This window comes from Alligator mississippiensis, chromosome 2 (genome assembly GCF_030867095.1).
Source record: "Alligator mississippiensis isolate rAllMis1 chromosome 2, rAllMis1, whole genome shotgun sequence".
NCBI classification, from domain to species: Eukaryota; Metazoa; Chordata; order Crocodylia; family Alligatoridae; genus Alligator; species Alligator mississippiensis.
Genome location: NC_081825.1, coordinates 232,769,664 through 232,786,799, shown reverse-complemented (window position 1 = coordinate 232,786,799; position 17,136 = coordinate 232,769,664). Strand labels below are relative to the sequence as shown.

General features: G+C 43.3%; 1 protein-coding gene across 4 annotated transcripts in view; it reads right to left on the bottom strand.

The window, feature by feature from the left end:
* SUSD6 (sushi domain containing 6) overlaps nt 1-17,136 on the bottom strand; it is a 123,522-nt gene that overhangs the window by 43,178 nt on the left and 63,208 nt on the right. The window contains exon 1 of one of the 4 annotated variants that reach the window (XM_019477050.2): nt 10,939-11,038. The exons of the other annotated variants lie outside the window; for them this stretch is intronic. Coding sequence (XP_019332595.1) covers nt 10,939-11,023 — 85 coding nt within the window. The 5' untranslated portion in view covers nt 11,024-11,038. Of the gene's footprint in view, nt 1-10,938; nt 11,039-17,136 lie in introns of those variants that run through there. 4 annotated transcript variants of the gene reach the window in all.

The window sequence follows — 17,136 nt, the reverse complement described above, 5'->3', positions numbered from 1 at the left end:
TTTTTCTTCCCTCTCATCCCAACATATTTATAGAAGCCTTTAAATTCCCCTGGTCCTTCTGACCAGGATAAATTCATGATTTGAATAATGATTGATAAATGGATGATTCATTCCATTTTTTGCTGCCAGTATCTTTAATCTACCCACCTTAAATGCTCATTATTGCCCTCAACATAGTAACAGAAGCAACCTAACAATTTTTTTTAAACCTCAAAACATGAACAAAATCGCCAAGAAGCTACACTGGTTTCTTCACATTTCTGGCATTTTTCACTTTCTGGAATTGTAACCTGTTGCTCTCTATAGTTTTGACCTTTCCCTAGCTGCCTTCCACAATAGCAAATCATAACATTTTTTCCCATTCAACCTGTGTTACCCAACACAGTAAAGTGCTTGCGTGTGTCTATCTGTCGTGGTGGGGTGGGAAAAAAAAAGGATGACTCTGATCTGCATTTGGTTTTCAGAAGGCTAAAAGGCACACTGACTGACTATTTCAGCCTTCAGCAGCTAAATCTGCATTGTAGGTGCTGCTGAAAGATGGTTGTAGGCATGTGTGTGCATGATGAGGAGGGGAAGCAGGGGGGGGGGGGGAAGCAGAGACTGCAGGTTTTGCATGTTGTATTCCCTCATCCATTCCTGCTCTGTAGAAATCAGAGGTTCAGGAAATTCAGAAGTGCTTGTTTTTTCCTTGTCTTTGATGTAGATGGACATGTGCAAGGGTGTGTACATCTATGAGGCTGAGACTATCCCTGACCCTGTTACCATATTTTACAGGTCACCAACATTAACTAGTCACAGCATTAGATTCCTGCTTTAAGCAAGTGAGGTTTTCTTTTGTTGTTGTGTTTGTTTTAAGTAAAGGCCTCTCACAACTTCTTTCTACCAAGGTCTGATATTACCAGCTGGATAAGCACAAATATCTATGAAACACCACGCTTCCTGAAACCATATCACCTTCCACTTCATTCATACATTCACACAGTGGAAAATTTAAAAGCCACCTCCCTGCCTTTGCAATCCAAGCCCTAGGTGTCACAGCTACAGGGCAAACTGCCTCTCTCACTCTTCATGGTCTCCCCAGGCAAGGCCCTTGTGGATCTCAAACCTGTAACTCTAGTCCCACCCCTTCAAGGTACTATCCAGCAATACTCCCAGGCTTAGAACAAGCCCTGAAGTGCAATACACTTGGCTTTGTAAGAGCTGAAAGCCTCCTCTCTTTTCAGTGGGAATGAAGATGTGCCTAATTTATCATTGTATGCACCTTGCAAGTAGGAGATGGAGCAGTTGTGGCAGCCAAATGTTAATGTTAAATGTCCCTGTTTTGTGAATCCTCTGTGTGAATAACTTCAACTGTATCAAAATATTTTAAAAACAAACAAAAAAATCCCTGTAATACTTAAACCAATTGTAACAGTGAATTGGAGACTACCTTCAATAAAGCAGCATTTGTGTACTAGATACAGTAGCAGCTTGACTTGGCATGTACTTCACGGATTAATCTGGTTTTTTCCACCTGCTTAAATGATGATTAAGAACCTTAGCCTGGTTTACATCTGCATGAGGCCTGAACTAACTGAGCCATCATGTGCAGTCTCATTTCATTCCGTAAATGTTTATTCATAGGCAAGTTCTCAAAATAATTAAAAAGTGGTAAGTGGCTGAGAACACAACGTTAATACTAGTCAAACTCTGAATGATGGTGCTATGGAGAAGCCAATTTCTTTTTGTACTGAAAAACTAAAGACAAACCACCTCTATCACCACCACTTATGGCTCCTTTCTGCTATCTGTAAATACTATGCAGGGACAGGACTGACATGGTAGAACAGACCAGTGGTTCATATAAGCCAGTGTCCTGACTCCACAGTGACCAGGTGTCAGCTGCTCATTAGAAAGCATCAAGACCCATTAGTTATGAAATAACTTTCTCTGTGGATGAGATTCTTCCTAAGCCCTATCAATTAGGGCAGTGTTTCTCAACTGTTTTGAGACACTCCTCAGAAAATGCCAGCTCTTAGTTTTCACTTGTTTTTTTGACAACAGAAAAGTAACAGAAAAATTTTTCTGTCGCAAAGAACTCAGAAAAGCTACGATAGCTCAGAATTATTTTAAACACTGGATTCCTATTGGAAATCTTCAAGTTTATCTTGTGAAATCTTTAAGTCTATCATGTCTGCACTCCCAACAGCACTAACACAGCATAGCACCCTGTGACACCCTTGAAAGGATTTCATGGCACTGCCAGGGGCTGTGGCACCCTGGTTGAAAAATCACCAAGTTGAAGTTTGGCTTCTCTTCCAGAGCATTCCACTTCTTCAAATTACGCTCAGCTAATCTCAATCTGGCCTTCTCTTATCTGGACTTCAGCCACCACTACTATTGTGGTATGAGACTTGGGCATGATCTTAGAGGAGTCCAGGGAAATTTGCTTTGTCTTCAAGTGTTGTCCAAGTGTATTTTTAGAACAATTCCCATGTACAACCCTGCCTTTCCCCAGACCCTCACCACATACACATATTCATCACATGGGAAACCCCACCCCCCTCCTTCCTTATTTATCAGGAGAATGGGGCAGTAGCTGCAGATCCTGTCAAGCATGACAGCCTAGGGAAAAGACAGCTACAAAAGCCCCTGCGTAAATCATCTGTGTAAGGGCAGCCAGAGCTTCTGTCATCCAGGCCTGGCCACTTGTCTTCTGGTGCTATGGTTGTAATGACATTAGCATTTCAAAAGGGGGATTACCAAGGCCCCCAAGTTCTTAGAGGTAGATACTTTGGCTGCTAATTGAAAAGCTGCTTTGTGGCTATCAGTATTGCTGATTTACATACCTAGCTGTTCTGAAGGGTTGATGGAGGAGGCCACAGTGTGTTAAGAGTGTGTCCTTTTGTTTTGTTTTTAAAGAAAGTTATTTATAGGATTAAAGCTGTCAAAAAGGCACAGAGGACTCCACTTTTATTGCACTAATTTTAAAGTGGTTAAGAATTTCTTTCTGGAAAAATTCAAGTAAAAGGATGATGTCAAGACAAAAAATAAATAAATAAATAATCACATTCTGGGGATGCCTCCTCAAAATCATGCAAATGAACTCTAGAGCTAATTTCAGGTGAATGATTTATATTAGTTTCTTGTGCTTTTCACTGGCCTTGTAGCTCTGTTTTAGGGTCCGTCTTCCTAGTTGCTGTGCACTAGCAAAAAGCTGTTTGCATCCAAGGGTATTGTTTTCACAAGAAATTATTAGGAATATTTCTGTCTTTATACAAGGCCCAGTAAAAATCTTCCTTTAAAAAGGTAGTGCACCTTTTGGTTCTATAATGATCCAATCATCTCCCATTACTCTGGTCCATATCTTACCAATGACTGTGATGAGGAAATAAAGTAATTTATTTTCCATTTCTGATTTCCTTAACCCTGCCTTACACTGGAGCCTTGTGAATACCTGGTGTGTCCAAAATTTCCCACTGTTGCTACAGTCACTCCAGCTTCACAATTTGTAGATCTCGGGCAAAGAGGGTTCTAAAATCACTGTTGGACTCCTGACTACCCTGTCCTCTGTATTTGGCCTGGCCTGTAAATGGCTGGTGACTGCCTGAAACCCAAAGCAGGATCTGAATTGAAGGAAGCAATGAGGGGAAATCCTAGTTAAAAAAAAAAATCCCCCCCCCCCAAAAACAACTTAGGTCAAGGTATGCCTGTAGGTCTAACTCTTTGTAAGCAACTGAGTTCCTTGTTGCACAGTAAGTTTGGGTGGCTCCTAGAGCTCTTAACCCCTGAGTTATCTGAACATTAAAATTGTTTTAAGCACCTGCTATGCAGCTCAAAGTTACACTACTCCAGGAAAGGATCATCTCTGATCCCTGCTACCTCGCTCCTCATTAAGGTGTGGCCACTCCTCACAGATGTGCCACCCAAGTTGAAGTCCTCCAGTATCCCAGGATCTCTCATACCACTGCCTGTAGAGCAGTGATAGAAGCCTGTCCTGGCTCACCAGCCCTCTAGTAGTAACTCACAGCTGGAGCTCTTAGCCCTGTCCCTGCTCACCAGGCCACTAGTGGCAAGTTACAGCTGTGCAGGTGGGGGAAGGTTTCTCAATTAAGGGCATGACTGCTCCAAACTCTGAGCTAGTACTAACACCAACCTACACCCCACTAACAACAATTGGCATTCGTGCAGCTCACAGTGCAAGGTGTAACAAGGCCCTAAGGTTTTACCTTGTTTCTTTATGCAGGGAATAAAGAGAATCTTGCAAAAATCTTGATGTGACTGAGTGCTGCAGCGGTGGGGGTGTGGGGGGAAGGGTGTCAGTGCAGAGAACTAATACAATGACTTGCAGGCACTTACTAGATAGAATGAGTGGGCAGGCTTTTGGTTTAATAAATTCTCTCTCTAGCAGGCTGCAAGCCTTGATTTGCCAGACCTAGGAGCCTGATGTTTGAAAGGAAACTGAGGAAGAGTCTGAAGGAACTGGGCTGTCCCGCATCCCAGGAATGACGTCGTCTCAGGGAAGAAGTCAAAATACACGTAGCTCTGTTTTCTCCGAAATACTTATTGTTCTAAATAAAAGTACTTTAAGGAGGTTGTTTGATCACTGATTTAAATCTGTCATTGCCCCAGAGAGAACAGAACTGCAGTCTGGACATAAGTGAGACCAATGCTGGTGAGGAACTTAGAACTGCTGTCATTTACTCTATTTTAACAAAGCAGCAGACCTACACTCTCCAGGCACCTTTCATTAACACTATTCACTAAAAAAAAAAAAAGTTAACAAAAAAAACCCCTTCTACCTATAAGAACAGCTAATTAAGAAGCTAGGAGTTCAGAGGACAGAAATAATTAATGGCTCTGATGGATGATTGCAAGCTGTTAATAGATACATAGCAGACCTATATTCTCTTCTTCTCAGACCTCTCTGCAATATCCAAGTCAACCATGAAATAATGATGAGCTGCCTGATAAGAGGTGGCAGGTGGTCAGAGGTATACATTGAATGTTGAGTCTTTGCTAGAAGGCAGCAAAATTTCTAAGTCTTTGCTCACTCAAAGTATGACAAGGATGTTGTACCTCCATCAACAGGGTCTACAAGGATCTTTTTATCCTGCTGACCATCAACAAGCAACCAAGGCAAGTGGGTCAGCTAACAGACTCAAATGCCATCAACCTGCTGATGACATGCAACTCTACTCATCCTTCATCAGATCTGGGTGTACAATCCCCCCCAAACAAAAACACTGCTCAGTAAGCCCAGCACTTGGATGAGATGAGGTTGAGCAAGAGCCAATTAAAAGTGAACCCTAGCAAAATGCAAGTTATGCTGAGAGTTGCAAACACAAGGCTATCTTCTCTGGCTGTAGGTGCACACCTGGATGCAGTCAGGTCAATCTAACTCAGGAGTTTCTGGTTTTCTTTCCCACATTAAGGTTGTACAGGAGAAGCCCGAGTAGCACACTCCAGCATCTCTCAGTTGCTAGGGAACACCAGACAATGACTGGACCACAGTACTGCACAACTGTCACCTTCCATTTGGACAATACAGCTGCACAGGAACAAAGCCTTCAGCCCTTGGGAAACTCTAATTAGTGAAGAATGCAGCAGATTACCTCCTCAGCAGTGCAGACAACTACAAGCATGGGGGGGCAGTGTGAGACCACAGAACTAGGGACCTTCCCAAACCTCATTACCTGCCACTCCAAGCACAAAGGATGCTTCTTCAATCTGCCTTTAAAGAATCATAAAGAATGCAATACTAACATTTTCCATGTAATGCACTACTACCTTGGTGATAAACATGGTTGGAAACTTACAGCAAATGGATTGTAAATTCTGTACAGGTACTCGTAGGTATATTCATTTGTCCTCGAAAGACAAAAGCCATTTGGAAAAAAAATAAGTCAAAACTTCTTAAAAAGAATTAAACCAGTGAGGTAAGAGCACATCCAAAAGGACCAGCAGGTAAACCTCCAGGGAAGTGCACCTTTTTTACAAGGATAAGGGGCAAGAAACTGTACATGTTAAGAACAGCAATACTGTTTAGTAGCCAACTCTTGAGCAGCAGCTGCCAATCTGTGGTACAGGTACCACCAGTGGTACACAGACAACTGGTCAGTGGTATGCATTAACAGATTTATTATAATTACTTTATATGACAAAAATTTGCTGGTGATAAGGGTGTATTGTTTTAAATTGGTGGCGCGCAATGTGTCAGAGTTTGGGAACCGCTGCAATAGAAATTAATTTATTCAGGTGGTATTGCTTAGCCTCAGATCAGCCATGCTGACGGTTCACTCCAACAGCATTATAGTGGTGCAAAACTTAATGGTCTGGTCCAAGAGCTTAGCCACCTTACAGAGAACTTGGGCTCTCCTTGCTGCTGGATAAAAGGAGGATGGGTCCACTTCTCTGTTGCAGTTTCAAAGTATAGAAGCATTAGGGGTGTGCAAAGAGAGCCATATTTGATTTGGATTCAGCCAGATTTGGGGGACAGTGATTCAATTAGCTGATTTAGATCACTGTCCTGACTCGATTCAGCCGAATCCAAATCTGAAGATTTGATGCCAATTCAGAGAATCAGTGAGTTGGTCATAGACACAGTTTTATATTTTTTCTACGTACCTCAAGGTACCAGGCACAGCTCGTGAACACTGCAATGCTGGGGTGGATGGAACATCCCATGGGGTGTGCTCAGCAGTGGACCTGGACGTGCTTCCGGTCCACTTTTGGGTCTGCCACTGAGCGCACAGGAAGCCCCCCACCCTCCCTGGCTCTGCGATCAGCTGCAGGGGGACCCTGGGTCCCCCCCGCCCAGACCCAGGAGGCACTAGTCACTGAGCTGGGGGGCAAGGGGGTCCCCAGCACGCTCCATGGCAGACCTGGAAGTACTTCTGATCCACTTCCAGATCCGCCACCAAGTGCACAGAGGATCTCCCTGCACTCCAGTGTGACACTGCATCTGTCCCACTATCTCAGCATTCATGAGTCGCGCCTGGTACCTTGAGACATGTAGAAAAAAAGTATATAAAGCTGTGTCTATGGCCAAAGCGTCAAATCTCTCCAAACTGAATCAGAGGCTTCCGATTCAATTTGGAGAGATTAATGGGTCTCCCGATTCAATTTGCATTCGGAGATTCGGCTGCCGAATCTCCTTCAAGTCGAATCAGCAACCTAAGCTTTGCACAGCCCTAAGAAGCATCCCTTGACTTCAAGGCAAGAAGTATGAGTAAGCACCAGAGAAGTAACCTTGGTCCTTGGCAGACATTCTACTTAAAATACAATTAACCAATTAATCATGTTTTAAATTGTAACCCAGCCAAATGTTCATCCAATTCATGGTGTGATAAAACAGGGATTAAGCCATACAATTATTACACAAAATACTTGATAACTTTGTGGCTGGTTCCCATTGTGCCTTAAATTGAATACGTAGCCAGTACTGACCAGCTGACAGCCTTCCCAGTCATGGGAAGGTACTGGAGTCTTGAAGGGCTCCCATGAACACTCACAGCTGAGCGCGCCAGTCAGCCAATCGGCACTCCCAACCATGGGAGCACCAGGCACCAGGCTTGCTGCTTACAAAATCATGACCCCAGGCTCCCCCTGCACCAGAAATAAGGCATGATTGGGATTTGACCTGATCACACAATTGTGCCTCCTGCTGTGCACATATGGCATGACAGGAAGCACAACTGTTGGGACTGCAGATCATATCCCATCACAGCTCTAACTGAACATCTGTCAGTGGGCCACATGCAAGAAAAAGGAGATCAAAAGCATGCAAGCCTGGCTGAAGATTAATGGACAATTTTGGATTTAGCTAGCATGCTCATACTGATTTTCTACAGCACAGAGTTGCCATTATCCCAGAGAACACGTAAGCTGCATCTGCCATGTGATTAAACCTCCACCCAGAAGATGGAAGAGGACAGGGGGAACATGAAGAGAACCTCAACATTGCCAGTTCTCATCGAGTATCTGGTGTTCTTACAGTCCAAGCCCGTAGAATGTTATTATCACGTGAGTCTCAGCTTTCAGTTTAATTTTTTCCCCCTGACATTTCCAGACATTGGTAAAAATCACATGGCATAAAACTTGACAGTGTGAAAGAGACTCCAACAACAACAGGCTATTAAGAAAAAGACTTAAAAAATTATTTGAGTCCTATGATTTATGCCAATTTTTTTTTTTTTTAAATGTTTCGAATTGCCAATCCTGAAACATGAAACTTGCTCTAAAACAGCTCATCTATGGCCCAGGCCAGCCTCCTGAAACCAGACTGACTGACATTAAAAGTATATTTTATAGCTTAGCGAGAAGTGTGTAGGTACTTTCTGTAGGGAAGTCAAAACAACAACAGAAAGAGAAGGAAATATTAAACTATTCATTGTGATACTGCCAAATGTCAGGCCCATGTCCTCTTACTCACTCTAAATAACGAGCTGCGTTGCAAGGACATCAAGCCCGCAATTCAACAGAAGACATGACTGAACAGCGTCAGCAATTTTTAAGAAAACAGCTCCCTTCTCAGTCTGTGCTGGGCCTAAAATATGAACCATTTGAAATACATGAGCTAGTGGGTAGTAACCCCAGAACTCCAGTTTTTAAGATGACCTGCTCTGAAGGAAAAAGTAGTATCCATCTTTGTGATGCACAATAGCAGAGCCAGTCCTAAGCAGGAATTTGTCTGTTGATTCTTCAACAGTATATAAAAATTCTCTTGGCTGGACCCCTTACTTGTGCTGATACACGAAGACAGTCAGCTGCAGTTTTTTTAAATCTCCTACGCCAATAGGAAGTAACTTCCTTCACCCTACAGACAAGTTATTTTCTATTCTAGGATTTTGTTTGCGATGACAAGTTCCAGGGGCTTTTTAATTGCATTAAATCTGTTAACATATCTACAATAGGGCCCCGTCTAGATGCCTGGGATTTTTGTAGTTTCAGGGGAAAAAACCCTAGTGTAGAAAAAGTGACTAAGGTGGCCAATGGAAAATGGACAAGAGACCATGTAAAAAACATGCCACAATGAGTTTTATGGGAAGCAAACAAAGTTAGCAGAACCTTTTGAAAAAGCACAAGACATCCATTTAAACAGAGCCCCAGCTTCTCCTTCCAGTTGCTTCTCACTCCTCATTTCACATTCAGCTGTCATCATAATGCCATTCAAACTCACTCCCTGACTTATCTATGGTAATGATTTCTGGGCACTTAAGATAGCAGATGGCAGATCTCCAGTTATTGGTTGCCTTGCCATACCCTGCCCTTGTTTCTAACCCCAATAAAAAGGCTTCAGCCTTTCATGAGTCCCCCTTAATTTCCCAGCACATGCTTTGAACTTTGGAACTGGATGCATCAAATTCAGTTTTACAATCCCTGCAAATCTCTGCTAGCACAGTCATAGAACAGGGAGTCTCCCAAGAAGGTGGCTATAAAGCAGGAGTATTCAACCCCCAGTCTGTGGGCTAGATCCAATTCCTGGTCTTGTTATTTGGGACCCTATAGCCTGATCCTGGAGTGCAAGACTGGGAGGCAGCATGGGACCCCAGAGCCCAATCCCGGTATGCAAGGCTGGGCAGGGCAGAGGCGGCCTGGGGCCCAATCCTGGCATGCAGGAGCCAGCCAAAGCCATGCAGGACCCAATCTGGCCTGTGGACCAGCCCTGTGCCACATGCATCTGGCACACAGGGCCAGAGCTAAGCATCACTGTTATAAAGGAATAATCATGCATCCTTCTGTATTAATGCAACCTTAACTAATCATTAAAAAACTAAATGTTAGAATTGTATGCCCTTAGGATGAATAATTCTCATCCCTTCTACTCTAATTCTCTACTTGAATAACTAAAATTAAACATCTCCTGTATTTCTGTATAACTGCTTACAGTTTGAGCCACTAATTGGCTTTTTAAGCTACTGGGATCTTTTTTGCATCTCCATGCGTGAACCCAATCATTCACTCTCTTCTTCTATCCTCCCTCCCCCCCCACCCAAACACTCTCAAAAACAAGCCCCCTCCTTCACCCATCCCAGTAGCTCATCTTTCCAGTTTCTTTCTTTCGACTTCCATTCCATCTCCTTCCTATAACTCCAAATTGGTCAAGTCCTGTTTTATCACATTGCTGTACCTCTGCTAACTGCAAAAAGCTCCATATTCTTGATCCTGCCGTTGATTCCTTTATAAACAATATTCTTTTTTCTAAAAGCAGACAACCTTGACCCTATAGCTAAAGCAACAGGCACCTTCTATAATCTTTGTTTCTGGCACATGGGTAGTAGCAAAAGGTGCTTAAGTGGGACAGGGTAGAGTGAAAGCAGTGCTCATCAAAAAGAGATGAGTAGCCCCAATGAGAACAAGACATCCTTTTAGAGGATACTGCCAACGCAGCTTCATATTGAGACAGCAAGCACCTCAGTTTTCTCATTGCTAGCTTCTCTTACACATAACAGTACTACCACGCTCCCTGCCTGTTTGTTTGGTTGCTGAAGAGGCAAAAAGGCATCTTCCAGCAGTGGCATTTATAGGTACTTCTAACAAGGCAAGAGTGCTCAGGCCTAAACTAGGCTGACAACTGCTTTCTTCATTAAAAGCTAAACAAAAAGGGGAATGTCAGATGCTGAAAAGAGAGGACAAAAACCCCAAAACACACTATCTTCCAGAAGTAACAGATATACTGCAGAGATCAATTCTCCATTCTGCTCTTAAATAGGGAGTAAACAGAGCATAAAAGACTTAAGCAGCCTCTTTTGTAACCACCCTGCTTAACTCTGGCATCTGCTCCCACTGGAGATCTTCTGCCCTACGCTCCTCTCGTATAAACAAATGGACACAGAATTACAAACACTAGGACTGCAGAGAAGGAAGTCATGCACCAAGGCACTTCTTTTTAGTAGCTTCCATACACAGAAAAACACATGAGGATGCAAATGAAGCTTACAACATATGTGGAATTACCTCTGTGACTAAGCAGTCTCTTTTCCTTGCCCTTTTCCTCAGCCTGTGCGCCTCTGGCACTCTCTCCTCTCTCACAGAGAATCATTTTAATAAATGGGGGCTGCATAGCTCATTTATTCCCCCTCGGCTCAGAAACAACAGATTTTCATGTGATCTAGCCTGCAATTAAATCTAACCCAGCACTCCACCTACAGGGATGACTCATTCTCCTTTCAAAAGCTTCCACACCACTCCTTTCAAGGCTGGAAGTATATAATTTGCTTATTCTCCTGATCCAACCCAGCTCCCTGTAGAATCAGAAGCTCATGGGCCTGAGGGGAAAAGCTGGTTACAAAGTTAAAAATAAGTCCAAAAAGGACTCTAGGGGTTTTGCTGGTTTTTTAGAGACTGACATGGCAAAAATGTTTGTACCATGAGACTCTGTTATCCAGTCTCCATCACTGGGTTCTATTTTTCCTGTAGACAGTCTGTAAGTACAGTCCCAATCTGGTCACCCAAATGTCTCCCCCTCACCTCCACAGCCTACCACCTCAGGGCAGCCAAGTGCACACTATTTAAATGGGGCAGGGAGGGGGTCACCTGTAGCACCTGTAACTTTGACACTAAAATTGCTCCTCGCCTCTGTGTTAAACTTGGCCTCAGAGAGACTAAGGCTGACTTGTGAATGGGAAGTTGGGAGGAGAAAGAATCAGTGGGGAAAAGGGGCATGAACAACTGGTGCCTCCCAAGACTGGGGGGGGCAGTGTCAGTGGTGGGGTGGTGAGCGGTGACCACCCGCAGAAGTTGATGTTAACGTCAGCGCAAGGGGGTGGGGGGTTTGCAAGCGGCGAGCGGCTACCACCCGCAGAAGCTGGTGGCAGCAGTAAGCTATGCCCCCCCCACAAGCTGCCTATGGAAAGGGTGGGGGGGGGGAGGGTGAGAGGGAGAGGCAGAGAAGATAGAAAGCCAAAAAAAGTGATAGTGGGTGAAATGATCCTATCTACCACTACCTAACAGGAATGACTCAGCTGCCTAGATAAGCGATCTAGGCAGCCAAAATCATGAGACAGCATCCAAAGACAGGTAACAGGGTTACCCAGCTAAGGCAGCTTTTCTCAAGTTTCACTGCCAGAATGTGTTTTCATGAGTTTCAGAAACAAGCCTGAACTTGGGAAGATTTTCAAACAAAAGAGCAAGTACCAGGATTAGAATGTGCAAAAAAGTTTACTAGTGACACAAGTTTGCTTTGCCAGCCTGGCTTTCAGCGGACAAAGAAAGCACCAGTGCGCTTGTTCTGGTGCCCTCGCAGAGAGAACCAGGACTGGAGGTGTAGCAGAAAGCCCCCTTTTCCTCTTGCCTGCAGTTCCTCTCCCCTCCTTGGATATGTTTTTCTTCTTCTACCTTTTCTTCCTTCCTCTTTCTTTCACTTTAAGATAAGGAATTGTGTTTTAAAATTTGTATGTGTGCATTTTGTATCTCCCCTTGTATTTTGGTATTTTTATTTATTTGTGCGCCATGGCATTACATTTGTAGCTTATATTTTATATTCCTCACCTTTCAACTATAAATGTGTTTAGTAACAATGTTAACAAGGGCAGGAGTCAAACTGCTGCTTCCCTGTATCAGGCTGGCCCCTGAAAGAGCAAGTGAATCAGTGATTGAATGTGTAACACAGTAGCAGCAGACAGCAATTAACACCTAAGGAAACTGCAGATCAATCAACAGAAGAGCTCAATAGAAGACAATGTACCAACCCGAACATCTCTAAACGTCACTGATCAAGGGGTAGAAGCCCTGGCCTGAGTTAATCAACGCCAGGGACCAACTTCTGGGCTGAATATCTCCAGATCGACCACTCCCAGAGCCCTATTCAAAATTCATCAACGGACTCCCAAACCTGCACATACATGCGGACGACCCCTGGGGCTGACAGATGCCATCCAGTAGCCACTGAGGGGGAAGTCCCACAAGGGTCAACAACCCCTGGATTGGGCAAACCTGAAAACTGGGGAGTCACCAAAGTCTGCCAAGGACAGATAAAAAGCAGTGAAAAGTGACCCTCAAGAGCACCCTCTTGATCTCCAACTTGACCAGCAACTGACCTATCCAGCCAGAAGGACCAGCCAGTGACCCCCTTCTGGAAGATAACACCATGCTGAAAGAAGCCTTGACAACAGACTCCAACACCTGTGGGATAGGTATACCTGACTCTTGTAGCTTGCTACTGTGCGTACATGTGTGGGGACCAGCCCCAAGGTTTATGATTTAACTTCATTACAGTGTTTCAATCCGCCTAATAAACCAGAATTTTAAGGATCCTGAGTTGGACATTTGTAGCCAACAGAGGTGCCCTTGCACTCTTTGAAAGAGGTGCGAGCCACAGTACTCAGTGCTTACATACCTTCCTCTACAACAATGATCAGTGGATTGACAGGGGGCCCAGCAGGCCATGTCAAGCAGCCCACAGTTCATATTACATATTACCATGCTGCCTTCTTCCACAGAAGTTTGACAACAGAAATGCAGGTCTGTCTACAAAGAATTAAGGGACAATAGTTACCTGTTGGTCCAAAAGGTTTGGGATCCCTTGGAGACTAAAAACTCCCTAACTTCCCAACAAGCTAATCCAGGTGGTCCTGATCATTCCTTGAGTTAGAGTCTAAAAAGACAGGTTCCTAGGCCAGCCAGCACAGTGTTACCGGAAGTTAAACTCTGTTCACATTCAGTATGCCAATGGCTCAAGCACAACTGCAGACACGATTTAGAAGTTAAAATGAAGGGTCTAAAGTGTTCATCGCCTCTCTTCCCTCTCACTCCTATTCCCTATGGACCACAAGAAGGAAAAATCAGTAAGATCCCCTTTTTTGGGGACATGTTATATTTACAGTAATATCTACAGTCATAGCTATATACCCATAGCTCCCCCCCCATACACACAGAACGCCGTGTTTTCTTATATACCACATACCCCCAAATAAAATATGCATCTTGTTTTTGGAAGGCAGAATGTAGAGGTTGGGGGGGGGGGGGGAGGATGATATTTCCCCCAGTCATAGCCAACAACAGGGTAAGCCCACCTGGAAACCAAGAGTCCAGGAAGCATGGCATCCCAGGAGACAGTATGGGTGAGGCAGCAGGCAGCAGAAACTTCCTGTGTGAGTGTGATCCCCACAGGCCACCAGCTGGACAGCTCTGCTGTAAGTAGCTCTTTATATATAAGCTCCATGAAGCTCCACATCATAAGTCTCATCAGGATACTACGAGCTGCTTTAGGCACAAGCCACAGTGCTTATTCAATAGCTATGACTGTGCAAGGGTTAGCACAGGACTCTGCCCTTTAGCTTGCTGAGCCAGACAAGCAGCAGCTACCTTGGCAGCTGCATGGCATGCTCAGTGTACCCAAGTATGCTTCTTTTTTCAGTGAAAACAAACTTCCCTGCATAATAGAAGCACCCCAATTCTGAGGAGAAGTTTGTATCATGTGATAAAATATGGCATATCTCTGATGAAAGGACAAGTAGAATGGCTCATGTTTTAGTCAAGTTTGGTAAGGAAAGAGACTCCATTTAAAAAAAACAACAAAAAAAAATCTGTTCCCTACCAGTACAGAGGAAACAGCCACATCTCTCAACTTCCCATGCAAACCTTATGTTATTTGCATGAGAAAAGGGTTCAAGAAGAAATACCGGTTCTGAACACAGGAAATGAAGAGCAGCAAATATTATAAACCCGCAATCATGCAACAAATCCCCACACCCTCTTGCTTTGGTAAGAGGAAATGAAAGGGGATTTTTTTTTGCCTTAGTTTGTCCCCACCAGCCATGTGTCCCTTATGAGAATCCTCCCTGAATGTTTTGCCTCTTTTCTCAAATGGAAGAAACTGAATACATTCTTTAAGGAGTAGCTACACAAGTCAATGCAGATCACCTCCTCCTGTGCTGGGTGAACATGGCTCACAATACAAAGCGTACTTACTGCCATTGAAATTACTTAAGAGTTTCCTCAAGGGTTGTTGGTTGTAGCCGTGTTGGTCTAAGGACATAGACCAACACATTGAATAGAATAGAAGCTAATACATACAAGCACACAGGAGAGCACACAAAACATCAGCAAACTCTCCCATGCCTGAAGAAGGTTGCTGGTGCCCAAAAGCTTGCAAAGAACAATTTTTCCAACTATTTAGTTGGTCTAATAAAAGATATCAGGTCTACCCAAAGAACCTTGTCCAACTGTTTCCTCTGCATTTAGGATTTTCGTTTGTAATAGGCTAACAATTACCAGGCAGTAAAACTCAAGCGTGATGAGACAAGAGGAAGACTCCCCTTGAGACAGCAGGTCCTCCAAGAGTCAGAACTGTATAATTAGCCCTAAAGGCTAATTTTTAGTTATGGTTTATCATCCTTCAATTCTCTTTACATCTAAGCTAGGTTTCCTAATTGACATGGTCATGTCACACTTTGGATGCCATGCAGTTCAGGTTTTACAACTTTAAATTTCTTGCCTGCTTCTTCAAGAGTTCTCTTTTTCCCTAAAAAAGGAAAAAACCCAATACAGGTTTTTTGGTTTTGGGGGGTGTTTTTTTTTTTGTTTTTTTTTTATACAAATGGAGAACTTTACTGCTAGAGGTGGTATTTTCAGAAAGCCAAGACTGAAAGCCTCCAGAAGGCACCATCACCTAGTCTCTTCAGTGAACTTTAAAAGTGAGGAATGAGGGACAACCCTGCTAGAAAAAAAAAAAAAAAGGGAGGAATTCAAGTTGCTGGTCCAGTTTGAGTTGTGATCTACCAGAGGTCTACTGAGAACACTGGGTGCAAAATAAACAGGATCATGTCTTCCTCTGTGAGCTTTCTTCGGTTTACTTTGAATCTTTCTGAATTAAATACTACAGCACTACAAAAATATTTAAAAAACAAAACAAACAAACAAAAAACTCTGCACATGCCTCAGAACAAATGAAGCTGGTCTTACTCCCCTCCATTAAGGAGCCACAGGAATTTGTTTCCCTGTTTTACATGATGACAGACAAAAGGTAGCCCAAGGTTGAACCACAATTAGGTGTCCAGGAGCCAGACTCTACAACTACTAATAATTCCCCATTTCTCATCAGAATGCAGCAATATGATAATTCAGTTCACACATATTCCCTCCACTTCAAGTGGGTACAAGGATATAAATCCAGGACTGCTATCAAAGCATTAACTTTTCCCCTAGAACCATGCAAACTGATTAACAGAACTTTATTAAATGATTTTCTATCTTGCTAGGAGCATCAGCAAGAGCATGTCTGAGCAATCTAATTTGGGTCTTTTGGACCTGTTCCCACATGAAAGCAACTACCACAAGTACTAGCATCTTTTGCATTCATGCATTTGATCAGTGATCTCCTGGAATACAAGGTGAAGGTGCACCTTGGAGACTAATTAAATCAGAGATGCATAAGCTTTTGTAAGCCAGAGTTCACTCCATTAGATGCTATGAAGGGACACACACAAAGCAGGCTATCTAGTTATTTGAATCTCTACCCTGCCTTCTGCCCGACTTCAGACTAACACAGCTAACTACCTCTCTTAGAATAAGTTACACCTGTTGCACGTCACCAATCTGTACACTCTCCAATCTCTAGCCTTGAGATAACACATGCAAGTTAGGAATAGGGGGATTTACTTATATGTTGAACAGGCCCATATTTTTCTACCCGTCTAGCCAGTATTATCATGTCCTTGTTTCCATATCCACTACATTCACCTTCAACTTCATTTTCATCATTATAAAGGCAAGGCCAATCTCTGCTTTGTATATATTCCAAAAGAACATTAAGGCAACAGAAACCCTTCATGCCCTGGATTTGTGCTTACAAGACAAAGCAGGAATAGTGTACTGGCTGTTCAGTGGGATGCAAACATCACTCAACAGTATCTAAGACCTTTGGTGCATTATATAACCTTGGCATTGAACTGAGCTTGGAACAGCACCACATTTGCTGCATCTGCATCAGGGACAATACACAGGTGTGGAACTGCCTCAGTTTATTCAGGCTCAGTTTATCATCTTAAATGATGATCCTAATTTAAAAAAAAAAAAGAATAGGTAGCCAGTTGCACAATATTTCACTTGCGATCAAAGTAAAGTGGCTTTAAATGAAATGAAAAATGCATTTGGACTTCCTCTCTTAATGCATCTTTAAGCCTGAGCAATAAGCTCCTTGCTTTATGGATACTG